Here is a 23118-nt window from a genome sequence, read left to right as displayed (position 1 = left end):
ACTATCCGCTGTTCCGCGCAGGGGGCCAGGAAGCTGTTCACAATTGAAAAAATCTCCCGACTGTTATTATTAGCTTTAGCAATTCGGTTGGCGTAATAGATACCTTTGGCCTTTTTAATACTGGCATAATAAATTTTCTGTTCCTTACGCAGTATTTCCTTGGCCAGAGGACAATACGATTGACGCCAATCCCGCTCGAGTCTTTTACAGGACTGTTTATGGAGACGTAGCTCCTGGGAGAACCAGGGTTGTGAGGCGGTGGGGCGCAGTTTACCTCCCCTTCCTTTAGAAGAGGATGAAACCCCCGCAACCATCCACTCATTAAAGGACGACACTGCTGTAGTGAGATCATTACCCAGCGCAGGCCGATTCTCAGCTAGGGTGGCCACCAGAGTTTCGTTATTGATTTTATTGGCACACCATGATTTAATCCTCGCAGAGGTAGTCCCCTGAGAAGACCAAGCAAACCTAATTAGCTGATGGTCGGACCACGTCAAAGGTTCAGGGGCATCAGCCTGGAGGAGAAAATTGGAGCAGATCACATCCAGGGTGTGCCCTCCCGAGTGCGTGGGTAAAGAAACCCACTGAGACAGGTGCACGAAATCCAGAAAGTCTAAAAAGCTTTTGCTCTCCGGGAGACCCGCCTCATCAATATGGATGTTGAAGTCGCCCAGAAGCAAAAAGGTCGGAAATCTGAGGGCTCGGGGGGTGCAAAGCTCAGTCAGAGCCGTAAGAAAAGCGCCCACTGGTCCTGGGGGCCGATAAACCAGGGAACCCCCATAGGTAAAGTGCGGGGAGAGAACCACAGAAAAATTCATAACTTCGCCCCCCTCCAGGGCTATCGGGGGGTCTACCTGAAGAGTTAATGAATCTCTGAGAATAATAGCGACACCCCCCCTCTTCCCAGTGCTCTGTCCCTCCTATGTATTTTGTAACCACGTGGGACCGCTAACTCGACATCCGGGGCACTGGCCTCAGTGAGCCAGGTCTCCGTTACAAACAAAAAATCGAGCGGGCTGTCGACAAGCAGCTCGAAAATATCAGCAGCATGTTTACACATCGACCGCGCGTTGACTAGGGCGGCCGAGAAAACATGGGGGACTGGCTCCCGTGCAGAAGGGGTGGAGAGAGTATCCAGACAGCAAAAACCACAGATCGAACACTGGTTGAGCCATGGACAGTTCCCTACAGCGCCTCCCGCATCCAAGCAACCAGCAGGACGTAGAGACAGCAACTGCTCCCTAGTGTACCTGACTGCTAGGCCTAGCACAGTCCTAGGCTGTTGACCAGCCCGCTCTGCGTCCGTCACGGCCGAGGCGCGGACGGGCGCAGACGGGCTGACCTTTGGCTTACCTTCGGCGCGCCTTAGGCGCGCCCGCCACGCGCGGCCGCTGCGCGACAGGAAAGGCATGGTAATTTATGGCAGAGCGTCACTCCCCCAGCTAGACCGCTGCCACAGGTTTCAGCCGGGGAGAGGACTCCTGCTAAGATGGCCGCCCGCCCTCCACACAAACGGCACACAGCCGCGATGGAACGGGGTCGGGTAGGCTCACACAATGCACAGCAACTGTCAGGTAAGTTTAAAACATCCCCACAGCGTTTCAACAATTTTTATAGCTGCCCCCAGCAGAGAGACAAACAGACTCGAAAAGCGAGTCAGATAAGTGAGAAATAAAAAGCCCCAAAGTCACAATCACAGTGGGTTTCAAAAATGATTTTTTAAAAGTTATATTAAGACCTCAGCACATGCGAGCAAAACGAGAAGCGGTTTGAAATGAGCGCTGCCACCACTCGCTCTCACTGTCGTATTTATTTCCTCGTTTTTTAAAAATGTTTTTAAATTACGTAAAACAATGGTACCCTGAATTATGATGAATTGCTTATGGAATTCTGCTGAATTGTCTTTGGAATTATGAAGAATTCCCTATGGATTTATGATGAAATGTCTATGTATTTATGATGATCTAACAATGTTGTATATGATGTATTTGTTATTTGATTGTGATTTTATTTGAACTTTTATGGTTAATGAGTTTTAATAACCGAATAAAGAAATTTTGATTTGATTTTGATTTGACTTGTGAGAGAACCAGGCCATTTAAAGCATCTATTACTTCGTGTTGGATACATTTAGATGTATATTTTGCCTTTAGGGGAATAGAGTGTATAATTCCGGCTAACTTTAATCTTTTTTCAGAGTGTATTGGAAAAGCTTTAAAAATAAACCACCTGTTGAATCAAAAACATCTTCATTGTAGCCACGCAGGGGGAGGTCATTCACAACAAGAAATTGAATGACATGTCCAATGCTTTTTAAATACTATTGGTTATTTTCTATTATTTTCATATCTAATAAAAAGGCAATTGTATCTCCTCTTTCCCCTCTCTTAGATGCCTCTGCTAGAGCTAGTACAGCATATGTGTGAGTTTGACTGGCCCTATGTTTAGCAAACCCTGTGCCAGATGTTAGCGCACTTTTCCAGTCACAGAAACCAGTTACAGTAATAACTGTATCCCTATCATTTTTTCCATTAATAATCACATGATATGGGAAACAAAAGCAAGCATCTAGACTAGCAGAGTACTCCAGCCATGGTCGAGTTTTGTACCAGTCCGAGCTGAATGCCCTCTCAAAGTTGCCAAATCTACTTCGTGGATAAGATTTAAGAAATGGTTGGGATGGTTTATCCCTATGCAGATCAGCAGCATTGCTGCTGAGATTACGTTGATGCTTTTCAAGGTCAACATGGTCTTTATTCACAGCAGTACCATGATTTTGGTAAGCATACATTTTTCTTTCCTTTGCACCTTCCATGGGGAGTGCTGGTACAGGACTTGGTTTATGACACAAGGGATTACGGCTGGCATCTAAAGTACCTCTCCAAATGATGAATTTGTCCATGATGCCCAAGCTAGGCTTACAAGCAACTGAAAAAAATATTTTAAAATAAAAATACATTTTTGGTTAATTAAAAATATTCCTCCGATATCAGATCAATATACCACAGGTCAAGCACCTTAAAAAGAAAAGTTACTGAAAATTCACAATAGTGTCCCTACGATGATTAAACATTTTTAAAAAACAATACTTGAGGTGTAATTAAAAACTCGAAAATTCCTCAATAAGCAGCATACAATTGCAGCCATGGATAGCTTTGGTTTAATGAAATTATCTGGACACACAGAACGGACCCTGGTCATTCATGGGAAATCTGCCATGAGTTGCATGTTGCATTTAAAATAAGAATCTTGAATTATAAATCCACGAATGAGGGTGCAGTGCTGCACAGGCAATGAATTGAATGTGCGTTATATGGGAACTATTTCAGCTCTGTCCCTCAATCCAAGGCATTCCACATTTGCATTTTGGAGGCTTGTTGAACTGCGCACAGCTCTCTATGATTCATGGGGACTAAAACTGTCTAAGGTATGGTTGCTCATTACCGTCTCTGGTGGATTTGTTTTCTTCCAACAAAGAATCCATTTGTTTTGAGTCTTTTCCAGCCACAATACAATATCCTGCGTTTTAGTTGCCCATGGTTTCCAAAATTAGTCTGTTTGAGGATTAGTTATAAGAGTGATGCATCGCAGTGTGGCCTACTTGGAGAGTGTTTCAGTATTGTGCATGAGTGATCAGAGTGATGCTGTTATGTTTTATTAGTTAATTGCAAGTAGATGTTTACTAACAAGGAGAAGAGAATGACATGGAATATGTGCAAATTACATAAATTTTTGTAGTTAGTGACTGAGCAGGTTACCTTAAGATCCACCTAGCTACAACAGATGAGCGATCCACCACATGCTCGAGAACGGTAGTCTTGGTATAGCTCTATATTACCTCCCAGTTTGACAGAAGAACACCCAATAGGCCTGAATGGTATATAGTTAGCCATGGCAAATAATCTTGAGTTCCAGTAGCGATGACAAGCGATCCAAAGTAGTACACCCATTAGAGGCAGCCAGAATAGACTGTGAAACTATTGCATGGTTACGGGCATATAGGCAGGTAGATCGATGGCTTTGGGTCCATCTAGCAGCAACAGATGATCCTGCCAATACATTAGAATGTCCAGGGAGTTATAGGCAGCCAGTATAAATATAAATATATATATTATGCATCCACCTAGGTGCAAAAGAGGGGTATCTTAATCCTTTCACCAGATACTGTTGCCATTTTAACTTTAAGACATTTGTACAAAGCACAATGTTATTCAATAATACAATGCCTCTAGGCAGTGGTATCAAGACGCCCCCGTTCAACACTGCTTTCACAGCTTAAGTAGGGATGTTGTTGACACATCAAGTAGCAGCCAGCCTTTACTAGGGCCACGAAACCCTGGCTACGATACTAGACATTTGAGAGAGAGGCAGAGGAAGAGAGCAAGCAGGAAGAGTGAAATGAAGGACGTATGAATAGAAAAAACTGTACTCTTGCATGTGGTAGAAGGGGATGACTGGTGATTTACCTCTTTGGGTATTTCCCCACGAATGGGTGTGAGGAATTTGGAGGGTCTGGATGAAGGCCCAGGGCCACCTTCTAGTAGAGATGGATAGAGATGGAAAGCCACTGAAGGCTTGAGCCAGATGCCTGGTTCAGCTCAAGGTCCTCTTGGACCCTCATGCCCCAAAATAAGCCTAGCTTTCATTTGGCTTCTACCTGCTGCCTAGGCTCTAATGTCACATGCCAAGTATGAAAGATAAAGCATTAATCTGTAATGCAAAATAGGAGAACAAAACACCCATCTATTGACTGAATTGCACAATGTGAAACTACAAAACCTGGGATCAATCCTGGCTTCCATGCATGACCCAATTTTGTGATCCTAGCCAAATCTTTATTTCCCTGAGCCTCCTTTATTCATCATCACATAAGAGTGCACTTTCAAATACATGTGTTCTAGCTGTGCATGGTACAACACACCTTTTCTGTTTGATTTAGTATACAATAATAGTGCTTCATCTGCACTAAGAATCTAAGCCACAAGTAGGGTGCACATAACAGGCTTGCCTTTTAGTTCAAATTTAATTAATACAGAAACCGCACTGGAGGCAAGAATCCTGATTGATGTGAAGTGAGTGAACTGTGAGTGAGTTTTAACAACATGTGAGTATTTAAAAGTTCAAAAACAGTAGGGCAAGAATCAGCCCGGAGGCAGTATTCAAGAGAGCAAAGCAGGAGTACTACAAGTCACAGTTTAAACGTAATGTAAAGGACTTTAGTGATTCTTAATGCAGAAATAGCAGGGCTGCAAATTAGGACTAAGATGCATTGTAAGAGCTCAAGAATCATGTTTACCCAGTGCTTTAAATGGAAATCCAGAAGTGCAAGAGCTCTGTATTCGGAATACTTATCTGCTTCAGAGAAATACTGCTACTTTCTATTTGGAGCATCTATTTGCCCCAGAGAAGTGTCAGTACTCTCTATTCAGAGTAACTATTTGCTCCTGAGAACATGCAGCACTCTCATTTCAGAGAACCTATTTGCACCTTAGAAGTGCTGGTACTCTCTATGGAGAGTACCTATTTGCTCCAGAGAAGTGCTGGTACCCCTCTGGAAAATCTCTTCAACATTTAAGAAAGGACTTTTTTAATATTGAAGAGTTTTCACTGGCGGTATGTTGTACAATTTACAATGCAAACTTTTTCAGTTCTCGTCTTGTTGCCAGGGTTTTTTACCCAAGCCAAACATTTGGCTCAACTGCCTTGACTCTTCCTGTTAATTTGTTGTCCCACCCACCCCTAGAGATGGGCCCATATATCTAGCCATGCTTACTTCAGGGCCCTCCTGTATCTCTCCTGAGTCTTACAAGGCCCAGTAAAACAAATGTTTTCCAAATCTCTTTCTAATCATTAACACTCTCAAAAAGTGTTCCTTTCCCCATGTAAGGTCCCTTTGATGGGAGGAGGAGGTTTCTGAGGTGATAGTATCAGGCAAGTAACACAACTCAGATTCCCTCGTTGCCAGCCTTTGGAGAGAATCTGTCTTCAGTGGTACTTCCACCTCACCCCGGACTCGGCTGCACACTCCCTTCCAGGCCTGATTATCAATTTTCTACCATCCCTCTACCATGCACCTTATCTCACAGCTGACCTTGGGCTCCGGCCCCATATCACCCACCACCCGGCTCTATTTTCTTTATTGCCAGTAAAAAACATTAGTAAAATCACCTTCTAACTAGGATTGTAACTTCTGAACTGCAAGTAATGATCCAGATAATAATCACCACAGTTATCTGGACATTTTAATAGTTGCCATGCATCCTTGGCAGAGCCAGTCATGATAAAGATACAAATGATTTAAATGAAATATACACGGCACGCAAAGTATGTGTCTTGCTGGGCCCTCACAGATTAAAAAAACAGAACAATTGCCACACATTCTCTTACCTGCTCCGTTCGAACTCTTCTTCACCAGCGCTGAAAAGAATGAAATATCCACGCAGCAGGATCCAGTGGCAAAGAAAAAATGTGTCCCCTTCGCCATGCCCCTATTGTACCTGCATGAGTGGGCAGGGACACAGCCCACCTTTCTAAAAGGAGATGGGTGATTGTGGGTGCCTGTGAGAAAGAGGCCAGGCCCATTCACGCAACTCCTAAAAAAAGAAAAAGAATAACGTTCAGAGAATGTTTTAAATTCCAGTGGCCATTTTCCGTTGGCCTTCTTGGCATCACTGCAAGGGCCAAGGTTCATGTTTGGGTGGGCTGGGCTCATGTTTGGGTGGGCCTGGCCCACCCGGCCCACCCGCTAGAACTGGGGCGGTTCTGAACCCATTTTGCAATTTGTTAACATGTTTCTAAATTGCAGTAGGGGCTTGACACAGTATAATTGCCACTTTCAGGTTTCAGAAACTGTGGTTTTGCAAAATGCAGGCTTTCAATCAATCAATCAGGGTTTGTATAGCATGGCTACACACCTGTGAAGGTCTCAAGGCGCTGCGATCACAAAATGTCTTTGTAAATCTGGCCCCACATTCTTTCTAGCCCTGAGTATGTGGGATGGAGGTAAAGGTTGCATACCTTAAGAGGTTCTGTATGAGCAATGGCTCCATTGGTGCCTGGTAAAGCATTTGGCTAATAAACTGATTATTATTAAGGTGGATAATTCTAACACCTGTTATTTGAAGCACTTGTAAAAGTCAAAACAGTTTTGAACCCCACATTTAAAATAAAAAAATAATTATAATACAAGTGCTAACGTCTCCCGTGAAATGGTGAATAAAACAGCAGCTGATATGTCGAAGGAATGTGAAGGAGAACAGATCTGAGGAATTATACAAATCCTAGATGGTTTTAGGAGTGCTTTTCACCTTACAATCCCTGGCGGCGGGCACTCCGGACCTGATTCACAAAACCGAACTTTATGGCCAAAAAGTGGCAATATTCACATCAGCAAGGTATCCAGGTGTAAGAGCATGTACTTCGGAGTAACTTTATGCCACAACTGTGTACAGTTATATAGCAGTGAACCACACGCACGGGGTGGAGAGTCGACAGTTCAAGGCAAAGCTAACTTTAAGAATTGTGGACGCAAACAAACGTACAAGATTGTGAGAATTCTCAAACTCCTCACCGGTCCTTTTCCTCCCAGGACACGGTTGGAGATGTGACGCAGTAAAAGACTCGAGAAAATACCTGTCCAGAGTGGGAAAGGGAACGGAACATTCAAAACCTCTTCAGGATGAAGGAGGAAAAAAAAGAGAAAATTTAAAAAAAGCACTTGGGTACTGTCTTCCCACACTGCGGACTAGGACAGCATGTACAACCAGGGCTTTAAGTGGGCCGAGTCTCATTGGTGCTGAGCACCGGCAGTTTTTTAAAGGGGGCCTCGAAAAGGGTCTCTATCAGGCTCTATTTTGTGCCCTGGCACAGATGGTCCGTTTTTTCCGGACTGCAGTGTCTGCAGGCACATGGATGTGAACGTTTTCACACTGCTCACTTCTCACTAGTGACGAAGTTACGGCATGACCTCATGCCGGGTGAGCATTGTAGGGGAAGGGAAATCCTTTAAAGAGAGTAATTTTTTCTCTGGATTGCCCTTCCCTTTTTGAAACTCAGGAGCAACAACATTGTCGTGGTGTCACCAGGGCTAGTTGTTGCTTATTTATCTTATGCAACTAACAACCATTGACAAAGCCAATAGTCCTGACTTGTAGGTATGATGTTACTTATTGTATCATATGTCTGGATTCAATGACAGAAACAGCAAAATACAAGTCGGAGGGCACACTATGCTAAGCATAGATTTTTAGCTTATGTGTTTTTAAGCCATGCCCTTAATTATATTGGCCACGCCCCTTTGAGAGACCCCTCGGTTTTTCAATCAATCAATCAAGACATTTATAGAGCGCACTACTCACCCGTAGGGTCTCAAGGCGCTAGGAGGGGGGGTGCCGTTACTGCTCGAATAGCCAGGTCTTGAGCTTCTTCCTGAAGGAGAGGTGGTCTTGGGTCAGGCGCAGGTCGGTCGGGAGGGAGTTCCAGGTCTTGGCGGCCAGGTAGGAGAAGGACCTTCCTCCTGTTGTCGCTCTCCGGATGCGGGGGACGGCGGCGAGTGCGTGGCTGGTTGATCTGAGGTGGCGCTTGGGAACGTAGAAGTTGATTCGGTTGTTGAGGTAGATCGGGCCTTGGTCGTGTAGGGCTTTGTGTGCGTGGGTGAGGAGACGGAAGGTGATTCTCTTGTTGACGGGGAGCCAGTGCAGGTCTCTCAGATGTCCGGAGATGTGGCTGTTTCGTGGGATGTCGAGGATGAGTCTGGCTGAGGCGTTCTGGATCCGCTGGAGTCTCTTCTGGAGCTTGGCGGTGGTTCCGGCGTAGAGGGCGTTGCCGTAGTCCAGTCGGCTGGTGACGAGGGCCTGGGTGACAGTCTTCCTGGTCTCGGTGGGGATCCACCAGAAGATCTTCCGTAGCATGCGCAGGATGTTGAAGCATGACGAGGAGACGGCGTTGACTTGTCTGGTCATGGAGAGGGAGGAGTCCAGGATGAAGCCCAGGTTGCGTGCGTGGTCCGTTGGTTTGGGTGCGGTGCCCAGGGCGGGGGGCCACCAGGAGTCGTCCCAGGCAGAGGGCGAGGAGCCCAGGATGAGGACCTCCGTCTTGTCTGAGTTCAGTTTCAGGCGGCTGGTCGTCATCCAATCGGCTACCTCTCTCATCCCTTCGTGCAGGTTGGCTCTGGCGGCGGCTGGGTCGTTGGTCAGGGAGAGGATCAGCTGGGTGTCGTCGGCGTAGGAGATTATCTTGAGGTTGTGTTGGCGTGCGATGGCCGCGAGGGGGGTCATGTAGACGTTGAAGAGGGTGGGACTCAACGAGGATCCTTGAGGGACGCCGCAGATGACTTTGGTGGCCTCTGACTTGTACGGTGGTAGGCGGACTCTCTGTGTTCTTCCGTCGAGGAAGGAGGTGATCCATTCCAGTGCCTTCTCCTGGATTCCGATGTTGCCGAGGCGTTGCACTAGGGTGCGGTGGCAGACAGTGTCGAAAGCCGCGGAGAGGTCCAGGAGGATGAGGGCCGCTGTTTCTCCGTTGTCCATCAGGGTTCGGATGTCATCTGTGGCGGCGATGAGGGCGGTCTCGGTGCTGTGGTTGGCTCGGAAGCCAGACTGTGAGGGGTCGAGGGATCCATTCGTCTCGAGGAAGGCGGCCAGCTGTTTGTTGACGGTCTTTACGATGACTTTGGCCGGGAACGGGAGGAGTGAGATGGGACGGAAATTCTTGAGTTCGGTGGGGTCCGCTGTTGGTTTCTTGAGTAGAGCGCTGAGTTCGGCGTGCTTCCAGCTCTCAGGGAAGGTGGCGGTGTCGAAGGAGGTGTTGATAATGTCCCGCAGGTGGGGTGCGATGACAGCGTCGGCTTTGTTGAAGACGTGGTGAGGGCAGGGGTCGGTCGGCGATCCGGAGTGGACGGAGTTCATTGTGCGGATGGTGTCTTCGGTGCTGATTGGAGTCCAGGCGAGGAGGGTGGCGGTGGGTGGCGTTGCTGCGGCGGTGGCGTGCGTCGGTTGGATGCTGAAGCTGTTGTGTATTTCCGCGATCTTGTTGTGGAAGTAGGAGGCGAGGGAGTTGCAGAGGTCTTGCGATGGGGTAATGTCGTTGTTTCCGGCGTTGGGGTTGGAGAGCTCTTTCACGATGTTGAAGAGTTCCTTACAGTTGTGTGCGTTGTTGTCCAGCCGGTCCTTGAAAGCATTTTTCTTGGTGGCGCGGATCAGTTGGTGGTGTTCCCGGGTGGCGATCTTGAGGGTGGTCATGTTGTCCATTGTTGGTTCCCTTGTTGGTTTTTTCATCCCACTTAAAGCCCTGTGTACAACTCCCCATTTTGGGAATCTCAGTGTGCAACATTTCTGATGACATTACCAGTATTAAACCTAGTAATGCTTATGGACTGAAAATGTTTGTTTTTTTAAATGTATTACCCGTTCGGACGAGTACTTCTATCAGCGCAGAATTCTACTTTTTGGTAAAAATAATCTCCCTCTCTTGATCTCTGCAACTTGTTTTTTTTTTTTTTACTTATTCCACATCGAACCACTAGATGGCAAGAGTACACAAGATATGTGAATCTATACCCGATCCATACTCACACAATCGTAGCTTCTAGGGAAAGAGCCTGAAGATGAGATGAAGTTCACTGTAGTATAGCTCCGCAAAGAGAGAGACCCGTGATAGTGAAAGGTTGAGAGAGAGAGAGAGAGAGAGAGAGAGAGAGAGAGAGGTTTTCATTTCATTGTGAGAGAGCCACTATAATATGAGAGTGAGTGTACTTTCAGTGAGAGATACCAAGAGACGGTGAGGGTGAGTGTTGCTGTATTCATCAGAGTCTCATAAAAGTGAGAGCCAGGGAGGTTTAAAGGCATGGGCAAAGTGGTCTCTGGCCCAGGGCCCCAGCCTTTCAGAGGGCCCGCTGATACATCAGCCCTTTTCTCCACACAGTCCTGCCCTGATGACCATGAATGATTCTTAAACACAGATTGTTTTAAATGCCATTTTGCTCTAATTTGTTTTTAATAATACAACTGATGTGTAAGAGTCTATTGCAGACATTTTGCAGACAAACGTTGTTTGTTTTTCAACACCATGCAACATCCATATAAAAGTTCCCTTTAGATCTAAACAGGACATCACATGTGAGAAATAGCAGTGTGTCGCTGAGATTATCTGCAACAATATAAGTGAGCTTTTCCTATGTTACAATACAGATAACACATATTGCTATCCCTGAATATTAGATGGAACGGAACAGTAGGACGAGAGAGGAGTCCGGATTGTGAGGGGTACTTATAACTTTAAATGATAGACAGGGGTGTGTGTGTTTTTTTCTGCAGGTTTAAGTAAAAATCCCAAGTGAAATGCGACAAACACCTCACCATACTCGACTAAAAGCATCTGTACCCAACTATTTACTACAGATGCATTGATCAGGGGGTGTAACACCACAAACACCCCCTTGAAGCTATGCCCCTGACCGCAGCATCACTGAGTGAAGGGCCCACGATAGCGGGTGAGTGCAGCTTTACCGAGTGAGGGACCCATGATAGTGAAAGGGTGAGTGCAGCTTCACTGAGTGAGGGACCCATGATAGTGAAAGGGTGAGTGCAGCTTCACTGAGTGAGGAACCCATGATAGTGAGAGGGTAAGTACAGCTCCAATGAGTAAGGCCCCATGATAGTGAAAGGGTGAGTGCAGCTTCACTGAGTGAGGGACCCATGATAGTGAAAGGGTGAGTGCAGCTTCACTGAGTGAGGAACCCATGATAGTGAGAGGGTAAGTACAGCTCCAATGAGTAAGGCCCCATGATAGTGAAAGGGTGAGTGCAGCTTCACTGAGTGAGGAACCCATGATAGTGAGAGGGTAAGTACAGCTCCAATGAGTAAGGCCCCATGAGAGTGAAAGGGTGAGTGCAGCTTCACTGAGTGAGGGGCTCATGATAGTGACAGGGTGAGTGCAGATCACTCTGTGAGGGACCCGTGATAGTAACAGGGTGAGGGCAGCTTCACTGAGTGAGGGGCCCATGATAGTGAAAGGGTGAGTGCAGCTTCACTGAGTGAGGAACCCATGATAGTGAGAGGGTAAGTACAGCTCCAATGATTAAGGCCCCATGATAGTGAAAGGGTGAGTGCAGCTTCACTGAGTGAGGAACCCATGATAGTGAGAGGGTAAGTACAGCTCCAATGAGTAAGGCCCCATGAGAGTGAAAGGGTGAGTGCAGCTTCACTGAGTGAGGGGCTCATGATAGTGACAGGGTGAGTGCAGATCACTCTGTGAGGGACCCGTGATAGTAACAGGGTGAGGGCAGCTTCACTGAGTGAGGAACCCATGATAGTAACAGAGGGAGTGCAGCTTCACTGAGTGAGGGACCCATGATAGTGAAAGGGTGAGTGCAGCTTCACTGAGTGAGGAACCCATGATAGTGAGAGGGTAAGTACAGCTCCAATGAGTAAGGCCCCATGATAGTGAAAGGGTGAGTGCAGCTTCACTGAGTGAGGGACCCATGATAGTGAAAGGGTGAGTGCAGCTTCACTGAGTGAGGAACCCATGATAGTGAGAGGGTAAGTACAGCTCCAATGAGTAAGGCCCCATGATAGTGAAAGGGTGAGTGCAGCTTCACTGAGTGAGGGACCCATGATAGTGAAAGGGTGAGTGCAGCTTCACTGAGTGAGGGACCCATGATAGTGAAAGGGTGAGTGCAGCTTCACTGAGTGAGGAACCCATGATAGTGAGAGGGTAAGTACAGCTCCAATGAGTAAGGCCCCATGATAGTGAAAGGGTGAGTGCAGCTTCACTGAGTGAGGGACCCATGATAGTGAAAGGGTGAGTGCAGCTTCACTGAGTGAGGAACCCATGATAGTGAGAGGGTAAGTACAGCTCCAATGAGTAAGGCCCCATGATAGTGAAAGGGTGAGTGCAGCTTCACTGAGTGAGGGACCCATGATAGTGAAAGGGTGAGTGCAGCTTCACTGAGTGAGGGGCTCATGATAGTGACAGGGTGAGTGCAGATCACTCTGTGAGGGACTCGTGATAGTAACAGGGTGAGGGCAGCTTCACTGAGTGAGGGGCCCATGATAGTGAAAGGGTGAGTGCAGCTTCACTGAGTGAGGAACCCATGATAGTGAGAGGGTAAGTACAGCTCCAATGAGTAAGGCCCCATGATAGTGAAAGGGTGAGTGCAGCTTCACTGAGTGAGGAACCCATGATAGTGAGAGGGTAAGTACAGCTCCAATGAGTAAGGCCCCATGAGAGTGAAAGGGTGAGTGCAGCTTCACTGAGTGAGGGGCTCATGATAGTGACAGGGTGAGTGCAGATCACTCTGTGAGGGACCCGTGATAGTAACAGGGTGAGGGCAGCTTCACTGAGTGAGGGGCCCATGATAGTGAAAGGGTGAGTGCAGCTTCACTGAGTGAGGAACCCATGATAGTGAGAGGGTAAGTACAGCTCCAATGAGTAAGGCCCCATGATAGTGAAAGGGTGAGTGCAGCTTCACTGAGTAAGGAACCCATGATAGTGAGAGGGTAAGTACAGCTCCAATGAGTAAGGCCCCATGAGAGTGAAAGGGTGAGTGCAGCTTCACTGAGTGAGGGGCTCATGATAGTGACAGGGTGAGTGCAGATCACTCTGTGAGGGACCCGTGATAGTAACAGGGTGAGGGCAGCTTCACTGAGTGAGGAACCCATGATAGTAACAGAGGGAGTGCAGCTTCACTGAGTGAGGGACCCATGATAGTGAAAGGGTGAGTGCAGCTTCACTGAGTGAGGAACCCATGATAGTGAGAGGGTAAGTACAGCTCCAATGAGTAAGGCCCCATGATAGTGAAAGGGTGAGTGCAGCTTCACTGAGTGAGGGACCCATGATAGTGAAAGGGTGAGTGCAGCTTCACTGAGTGAGGAACCCATGATAGTGAGAGGGTAAGTACAGCTCCAATGAGTAAGGCCCCATGATAGTGAAAGGGTGAGTGCAGCTTCACTGAGTGCGGGGCTCATGATAGTGACAGGGTGAGTGCAGATCACTCTGTGAGGGACCCGTGATAGTAACAGGGTGAGGGCAGCTTCACTGAGTGAGGGGCCCATGATAGTGAAAGGGTGAGTGCAGCTTCACTGAGTGAGGAACCCATGATAGTGAGAGGGTAAGTACAGCTCCAATGAGTAAGGCCCCATGAGAGTGAAAGGGTGAGTGCAGCTTCACTGAGTGAGGGGCTCATGATAGTGACAGGGTGAGTGCAGATCACTCTGTGAGGGACCCGTGATAGTAACAGGGTGAGGGCAGCTTCACTGAGTGAGGAACCCATGATAGTAACAGAGGGAGTGCAGCGTCACTGAGTGAGGGACCCATGATAGTGAAAGGGTGAGTGCAGCTTCACTGAGTGAGGAACCCATGATAGTGAGAGGGTAAGTACAGCTCCAATGAGTAAGGCCCCATGATAGTAACAGAGGGAGTGCAGCTTCACTGAGTGAGGGACCCATGATAGTGAAAGGGTGAGTGCAGCTTCACTGAGTGAGGAACCCATGATAGTGAGAGGGTAAGTACAGCTCCAATGAGTAAGGCCCCATGATAGTAACAGAGGGAGTGCAGCTTCACTGAGTGAGGGACCCATGATAGTGAAAGGGTGAGTGCAGCTTCACTGAGTGAGGAACCCATGATAGTGAGAGGGTAAGTACAGCTCCAATGAGTAAGGCCCCATGATAGTGAAAGGGTGAGTGCAGCTTCACTGAGTGAGGGACCCATGATAGTGAAAGGGTGAGTGCAGCTTCACTGAGTGAGGAACCCATGATAGTGAGAGGGTAAGTACAGCTCCAATGAGTAAGGCCCCATGATAGTGAAAGGGTGAGTGCAGCTTCACTGAGTGAGGGACCCATGATAGTGAAAGGGTGAGTGCAGCTTCACTGAGTGAGGAACCCATGATAGTGAGAGGGTAAGTACAGCTCCAATGAGTAAGGCCCCATGAGAGTGAAAGGGTGAGTGCAGCTTCACTGAGTGAGGGGCTCATGATAGTGACAGGGTGAGTGCAGATCACTCTGTGAGGGACCCGTGATAGTAACAGGGTGAGGGCAGCTTCACTGAGTGAGGAACCCATGATAGTGAAAGGGCGAGTACAGCTTCACTGAGTGAGGGACCCATGATAGTGACAGGGTGAGTGCAGCTTCACTGAGTGAGGAACCCATGATAGTGAAAGGGTGAGTACAGCTTCACTGAGTGAGGGACCCATGATAGTGACAGGGTGAGTGCAGCTTCACTGAGTGAGGGGCTCATGATAGTGAAAGGGTGAGTGCAGCGTCACTGAGTCTAGGACCCAGGATAGTAACAGAGGGAGTGCAGCTTCACTGAGTGAGGGACCCGTGATAGTGAAAGGGTGAGTGCAGCTTCACTGAGTGAGGGACCCATGATAGTAACAGGGTGAGTGCAGCTTCACTGAGTGTGGGACCCATGATAGTAAGATTGTGAGTGCAGCTTCACGGAGTGAGGGACCCGTGATAGTAACAGCAGATTCAGCAGTAACAGTGCAGCTTCACTGAGGTAGGGACCCATGACAGTGAAAGGGTGAGTACAGCTTCACTGAGTCTAGGACCCATGATAGTAACAGAGGGAGTGCAGCTTCACTGAGTGAGGGACCCATGATAGTGAAAGGGTGAGTACAGCTTCACTGAGTGAGGGACCCATGATAGTAACAGGGTGAGTGCAGCTTCACTGAGTGAGGGACCCATGATAGTAACAGGGTGAGTGCAGCTTTATTGAATGAGGGACCCATGATAGTGAAAGGGTGAGTGCAGCTTCACTGAGTGAGGGACCCATGATAGTAACAGGGTGAGTGCAGCTTCACTGAGTGAGGGACCCATGATAGTAACAGCAGATTCAGCAGTAACAGTGCAGCTTCATTGAGGTAGGGACCCATGACAGTGAAAGGGTGAGTGCAGCGTCACTGAGGTAGAGACAGATAACAGTGAGAAGGTGAATGCAGCTTGAAAGAGAGTGGCTGCACCTTCACTGTATGCCCGACCCATGATAACGAGATGGTGAGTGCAGCGTCTCTGTAAGAGGGACATGTGACAGTGAGTGTAGCCATGCTTCAGGACAGACACATGGCAGTGTGCACTGTGAAGGATCCCATCATAGTGACAGGGTGAGTGCAAGATCTCTAGGCGAGGGACCCAAAATAGTGAGAGAATGAGTACAACTTGACTGAGCAAAGGCCAAGCGACAGTGAGTATATACTTATGGATGACCATATGACAGTGTTCACCGTGGAAGGGACACATGAGAGTGAGAGATCTGTGTGGCTTCACTACGGGAGGGACCCATGATAGTGAAATGGTGAGTGCAGCTGTACACATGACAGTATGGGCTGTAGAAGGAACGCATGACAGTAAGTGGGTGAGAGCAGGCTCAGTGTAAGAGGGCACATGATAGTGAGAGGATGAGTGCAACTCCACTCAGGAAGGGACTATTGGTAGTGAGATAGTGGGTGCAGCTATGCTGCAGGGTGGATACATGATGGTGACAGGAGATCACTCACCAACCTGAATCACTGTCGCCACTTCCTTCTGACTGCTCGTTCAGCTCATCCACTTCACTGATGATGAAGGTCATTCGGTCCTGGGGAGAGGGTATGAAGAAAGCACAGGGTGTGTGAGTTCAAGAAATCCAAGCAGCTAAAAGAGAAAAGAAACAACATCCCACTTACCCTAATTTCAAAGAAACTGCACCCTCAGCACTTCCTGTATGAGTGCTTGCAGAGCTGCTTTAACTGCTGCACCTTATAGGAGAGGCTATGATATATGCTCTTCCTGGCTCAACCTACAGCTGGTGTCATTGGGCCTGCAGTCTCCATTCAGTCTACTAGTGGTTCAGGGAACACTGCAATTCCAAAGTCAACCTGCAGGTGGTACTGTGGTGTGTGACTTGGTCTCATGCTGCTAGACTTGAAATGAGAACTGTCGTGCATGCCTCATTTTACGGATGATGGGGTGGTAGCCGCAGCTCTTACCACATCAGCAGTTAATGTTTTTGCGAATTGAAGTCCCTGTCTCACCTTAAAGGAGGTGCTGTGAGAGCTGCTGTCCTGGGCTTAACCTGCATATGGTGCCCCTAGAGCGGTCGCCCTTTGCAGGCGATGCCATATGAAAAGGGGGGCCCTCGGCCCCCCCGCACGCATGGCGGCGCGGCGACCGCTTCCCCCCCGTCCCCCTTGTGTGCCTCTCGGTGGTGGGGGCGGGCCCTTGGGCGCGACCCACCACCGATTGGCCGGCGACCTCCCTGACCCAGATACCAGTGTAGAAGGTCCGGGTCAGGGGGGACGGGCTACTGGAGGGGTGGAGCGGGGGGGCGTTGCCCCCCCGCCTGGCCCCTCAGGAATAAAGAGGCGGGGAGCGCCCAGGAGACCCCCTTGTCCCTGGACGCTTCCTCACAGCACGGTGTGCCCCGCGCTCGGGGCTTCTTTGTTTTTGTAATTTTCTCTTTCTTTTTCAGGTTGGCGCCGTGTCCAGAACGAGCGGTTTCGGAGCCTCGTTGATAGGAAGGGTCGCCGCCGCGTGGAGCCAGCGGAGCCTCGCTGATCGGAAGGGTCGCCGCCGCGTGGAGCCAGCCGGTTTTTCAAAGCGGGGGTGTGAGAGGAGACCCGTCGGGGAACTCGCGGCGCCAGTGTCCGGATCGGTGGGGGAGTGTGGTGCGGGCCGCTCGAGGCTCCATAAGGTATCGTGCGGGGGGGCGGGTGCTCCAGAGACGGTGCATCGGCCAGCCGGTGTAGTGGTGAGCGGCCGGGTGAGAGGAGAAGGCTGACTCGTTACCGTAGTGCAGCGGTTAGGCAAATACGGGTAAAACAGGGCCCCGTAGTAATAATAAGGAACGGAGCGGGCAGTTTGAATAATAGACTTGTCTCCCCGATTTGCGCCTTCCATTTTCTCACGCTTGTGGTCACAGGGCAGTTTAGAACGTGCTACTGTGCAGGGAAGTGAAGCAGGGTCGACCAGGGCAGCACCTGGATGGGAGACCCCCTATGATAACGTGCAATTGTAAGGAAAAAGCGAAGTGACATTGGATAACTGTTTTTTTTTCATGACTGTTTTGAAAGAAAAAAGCGAAGTAACATTCAATAATTGTTTTTCATGACTGTTTTGCATTGAGTAATCTGATATTGGCTTACATTAAGTATTTTGATATTGGTGACTTTGAACAAAGGGTGCAATTGTGGGTAAGAAGTAAATTCAATGTTCTTTCAGAATTTTTCTGGCCTAGAGGGAGTGTTATTTTATTGACTGCTGATACAACGTAATTTTAGTGGTGCACATCACCAGAAAGGTTAACGGGGGGGTTCAAGCCTCCACTGTATTTAAACTGGGCTTTCCTAAGTCTGCTCCTGCTTTTATCACACGGTGTTAATACATTTCTCTATTCCAGGCATTTTTTAACGACACTATTTGGTGCAATTCACTCACAGAGGGGACGTAAGGACTGTCAGCGCGCAGCCTGGTGTGGGGCGTGATCGCAGACCGATATCGCCGGCGAGTACGCAGGACTGGTCGGTAAGAGGGGTACGGGGGGCTGGCATTCATCGCTCCTGGTGACCGCCGGGTGGGTCTACATTAGGTTTACTCACCCCTTACATAGCCGGATAAGCCGGTAGTGTTGCGGTCGCCGTTGCATGGTGCTGAAAGCCCCCTGGTCACCCTCCATCTGAAAGGTACACAAGGTTGACCTGTCATGACACTAGGAGAGTAGGCTGCTGTTTGTTGGATTTATCATGCCAGGACCCAGTGGCGCCTGCTGTCCCGGCGGGGAGTTTAGATTCAATGCCCCCTGAATTGGTGTCTCAGATAACGGCCTTGATGCCGTGGCTACAGAAGGGGGGTGCTTTCCCGACGTCTGCGGATCATGCAGTGGAGGCAGCGAGGTTTGTGGAAAAGATTAAATCGGCGGCAGTAGCCGACAGTGTCGCAGTGCCCGTATCTTCTCCCCTTGCAGGTTCCAGTCTTGCCCAGCAGAACGGAGCTAGTGGGCAGCCGGCCCCGGGGCCCGCACATGGTAAGGAGGTGGCATTGCCGCTCTTGGGGGATGGTGCTCTACCTTCCAGGAGTGAGAATTTAGCGCAACATGTGTCGCAGACTGTGAGGGAGATGATTTGGGCAGATAAATATGTGTATATTTATTCATTGTTATTGGATAATAGGGAAATGGAGCATGCTAAGACACTGAAGGAGTGGATGCACCCAAGTGAATGGAGGGCTCAGTGTGCTAGATTTAGGGTTGAGGAAACACTGCTCAACTGGATCAAGGCTTTTGCTGTATTCACGGCTATCAAGGCCGAACGACCTCCAGATTTACAGGCACCATTGGCATGCTACCAGAGCAGGATTGTGGGGTGGAGTGAACAGTATTCTGGGGATGCGTGGAAGGGGTACGATTTGAATTTCAGGAAAGCATTAGAATTCAATCGATCATTAGCATGGGATACAGTGGACTCCATGTCATGGCATAAGCAGTTCTCCGATAATTCACCCCCCCCCCTCAGTTTTCCGGTTCGGTCAGGGTGTTCTCCGCGAGACCCCAACAGCCCTTTTGGCCCCCCCAAACTAGTGAGGTACCTGGGAGGTCTAGGGCCGGTGGGGCAGAGAAAAAGGGGGTGTGCTGGGACTTTAATAGGCGCACCTGCACAAGGGCCCCGGGCGCTTGTAAGTTTAGACACGCATGTTCCTCCTGTGGTCACCCCTCTCATCCAGAAACATCCTGCAGGTCCAAGCATGGGAACACGGGACAGAGGGGAAGGGGAAAGCCACTGTAAGACAAACCAGTTAGGCACCCCCACGCCCGTGGATGTGTTAGCAATGATACCATGGTTAAATAGATACCCGGACCACACATCGGCCACCCTACTCCAAGAAGGTTTCTCCAAAGGCTTCAGGATCCCTGCGGCAGGATACACAGGCAGCGCACACTGTAAGAATCAGTTATCAGTTAAACACAATCCAGCTGTGGTGGCCGCCAAAATTGAGAAGGAGTTGTCTTTAGGCAGGATAGCTGGCCCTTTTACTGAGGTGCCGGTACCCAATTTTGTGTGTTCACCATTAGGAGTCGTCCCTAAAAAAGAGAAGGGGCAATTCAGATTGATCCACAACCTGTCAGCACCTAGAGGCGCGTCACTGAATGATGCCATTGACGAGGGTATTTGTAGTGTTAAGTACGCCTCTTTTGACCAGGCTGTTAACTTATTACAGGCCATGGGGCCCGGGGCGTTGATGGCAAAGTCAGACATTGAATCAGCCTTCCGTCTCCTCCCGGTACACCCAGCGGATCAACATCTCCTGGGTTTTACGTTTGGGGATAGGTTCTACATGGATAAATGCATGCCCATGGGTTGTTCTATATCATGTGCATACTTTGAGATGTTTAGCTCTTTTCTTGAATGGGCCATGAGACAAGCGACGGGCCACCAGCAGGTCATGCATTATTTGGATGATTTCCTCTTCCTGGGTACAGCGGGATCTCAGGAGTGTGCATGGGCATTGCAGGAATTTTGCGTGCTTATGCGGGCTTTTGGTGTCCCGCTTGCGCCCGGGAAGACTGTTGGCCCGACCACCTGCTTGGAATTCCTCGGCATTGAGATTGATTCGGTGGAGGGATGTTTTAGATTGCCCAGGGACAAAGTGGACAAATTCAAAACAGCGCTACGTTTATGCCTACGCAAAGATAAGGTCACCTTGCAGCAATTACAGGAGGTGGTAGGGCAACTGAACTTCGCACTGAGGGTCATCCCCATGGCTCGCCCTTTCTCTCGCTCCATCGCCCAAGCAATGAAGGGGTTAAGGGAGAAACATCACCGCACTAGGCTGTCGTCTGAGATTCGCCAGGATATGCTTATATGGATGGCATTCCTGGAGGTTTTTAATGGCAGGGTGGTCTGGCCCGGCCCTCCCACAACATCAGCGGAGTTGGGCCTATGGACAGACGCCGCTGGTAGTGTGGGCTTTGGCGCCATCCTAGGGGACAAGTGGGTCGCTCAACGGTGGCCGGAGGTATGGAGAACATGGGGTCTGACCACTAATATTGGCTTCCTGGAACTCTTCCCAATATGGGTGGCATTGAAGGTCTGGCCCGAACACCTATGTAATCAATCAGTGGTGTTTTGGTCAGACAACATGACAGTAGTGGAGTGTATAAACCAGCAGGGGGCACGATGTCCTTTCATACTTCGTTTGATAAAAGAAATTGTGTTGCAGTGCTTAAGATGGAATGTAGTTTTTAAGGCCAAGCATGTCCCTGGTATTCTGAACAATGCAGCTGACTCCCTCTCTCGCTTCAAAATGCAGGTTTTCAGGGAACATCTTCCTACAGCCGACCCCTCGCCAGCACACTTCCCAGCAGTGCTTTGGCAGATTGGTGCCCCAGATTACAGGACCTCGTGGTTGCTAGCTTAGCCCCCAGGACCAAGACGGCTTATGAAGGGGCGTTTTTGTCTTACTGTGCTTTCTTGGGGCAGCAATGGGAGGTGCTATGGGCGCAGGAGGATGGCTTTGCGGCCTATTTAGAATGGATGCATAAGGAAGGACGCTCAGTGGCAGCTGCAAACAGGCATAGGGCAGCGGTATCATTCTTTGCCCAAGCTAGGGGCTTGCGTGATCCCACTAACACCTTTATGGTGCGTAAGGCTTTGAGGGGTTGGCGCCGGTTACAAGGACATCATAAAGATAAGAGAAGGCCCATCGGGTTAGCACGGCTGACGGCTTTACTGGGCGCGCTGGACACTGTTTGTAGCTCGGAGTGGGAGGTACTTCTTTTCAAGGCAGCATTCTCCTTGGCATTCTATGGGGCACTGAGAATTAGTGAACTAGTGGCAGGGTCCAAGTCAGACCTACAGGGCGGCGTACAAAGGGCGGGTGTAAGGATACAGGAGGACACCATGTGGGTGACCATTCAGAAGTCAAAGACTGACCAGGAGTCACGGGGTCACACCATAGTGCTCCACCGGGCCCCTGCCAATCCTTGCTGCCCAGTGAGGCACGTGGAATTATTTCATGGGCTGCCGGTGGGCGCAGCGGGCAGGGCACTGCTCTGTCACGCCGACGGTACCCCCTTGACCAAATATCAGTTCAGGAGGGTATTGGAGCTGGTGGTCAGAAAAACAGGTCTTGACCCTAAAGAGTTTGGCTCTCATTCCTTTAGAATTGGGGCAGCAACAGAGGCGGTAGCAGGGGGCCTCCCAGTTGAGAGAGTGAAGAAAATTGGGAGGTGGTCCTCAGAATGCTACAAACGATATGTAGGAATTGACATGTTGTGATTAGATGGTGCTCACGCCTGGTTTGTTTCCGCTTTCTTGCAGTTTCTCAGACCTGTTACGCAGGGGAGGAATTTGCCATCGGGCAGCAACGACCTACACCGGCTTGGACCAACGATCAGGATAAACCCAGGAAAATTGTTTGGATTGTGGGTCACTCCTATGTGAGAAGGGCTGAATGTGTTTTTATTTCAGGTGACCGTAAGAAAAGGGCTGCACAACTGGGGTTTGACATCTCATTCTTCGGGAGAGGGGGTTTATGTCTCAACCAGCTTAGGGACTTCTTCCAGGGACTGTTGGCGCGCCGGCAATCCCCCCCGTCAGTGGTGATACTTCACCTGGGGGAGAATGATTTGGCCAAACTGGGAAGGCGCATTCTGATTGAAGAGATTATCTCAACTGCGGGGTGGATAGCCAGGACCTGCCCGGGTTGCACGGTAGTATGGTCGCAACTCATACCCCGATGGCAGTGGCGGGGGGGGGATTCGGTCAGAGCGTTGAATCACTCGGTAAAGAGGATCAACTCACAGTTGGACAAGCTGTTTCGAGCCCCCCTTTTGCAAACGATACCTCATGGGTGTATCTGGGGGGAACGGTATTACTTAGGGGATGGAGTTCACTTGAATGGAGCAGGGAATGTCTTGTGGTCTGACAATATCTGGGCCTGGTTGGAGGGATTTGCCAAGCAGGAGCGTTCCTAAGATAGGGTTTAGAGGGGGAGGCCAGATCGTCGGTTAACAATGCTGGCCTGTGGCGGTAAGGTCATGACCGGTGAGCACATATTTAAGGTCTGAGGGGGCGGGCATCATCCTATGGAGGTTCCCGCCCAGGGGGAGGGGCCTTTGGGCCACTCCTAGAACTCCAGGGGCAAGGTA

At 49.3% G+C, this 23118-nt stretch overlaps 1 protein-coding gene across 1 annotated transcript in view; it reads right to left on the bottom strand.

Annotated features, from left to right (window-relative positions):
* The window catches only part of LOC144753631 (uncharacterized), a 463125-nt gene that overhangs the window by 282166 nt on the left and 157841 nt on the right, over nt 1-23118 (bottom strand). Inside the window, exon 3 of the mRNA XM_078641257.1 lies at nt 16497-16572. Within this exon, the coding sequence (XP_078497383.1) occupies nt 16497-16572 (76 nt within the window). The remainder of the gene's footprint in view (nt 1-16496; nt 16573-23118) is intronic.

This window comes from Lissotriton helveticus, chromosome 5_1 (genome assembly GCF_964261635.1).
Source record: "Lissotriton helveticus chromosome 5_1, aLisHel1.1, whole genome shotgun sequence".
Classification (NCBI taxonomy): domain Eukaryota; kingdom Metazoa; phylum Chordata; class Amphibia; order Caudata; family Salamandridae; genus Lissotriton; species Lissotriton helveticus.
The sequence above is the reverse complement of the archived record's forward strand: the minus strand, read 5'-3'. Positions and strand labels throughout refer to the sequence as shown.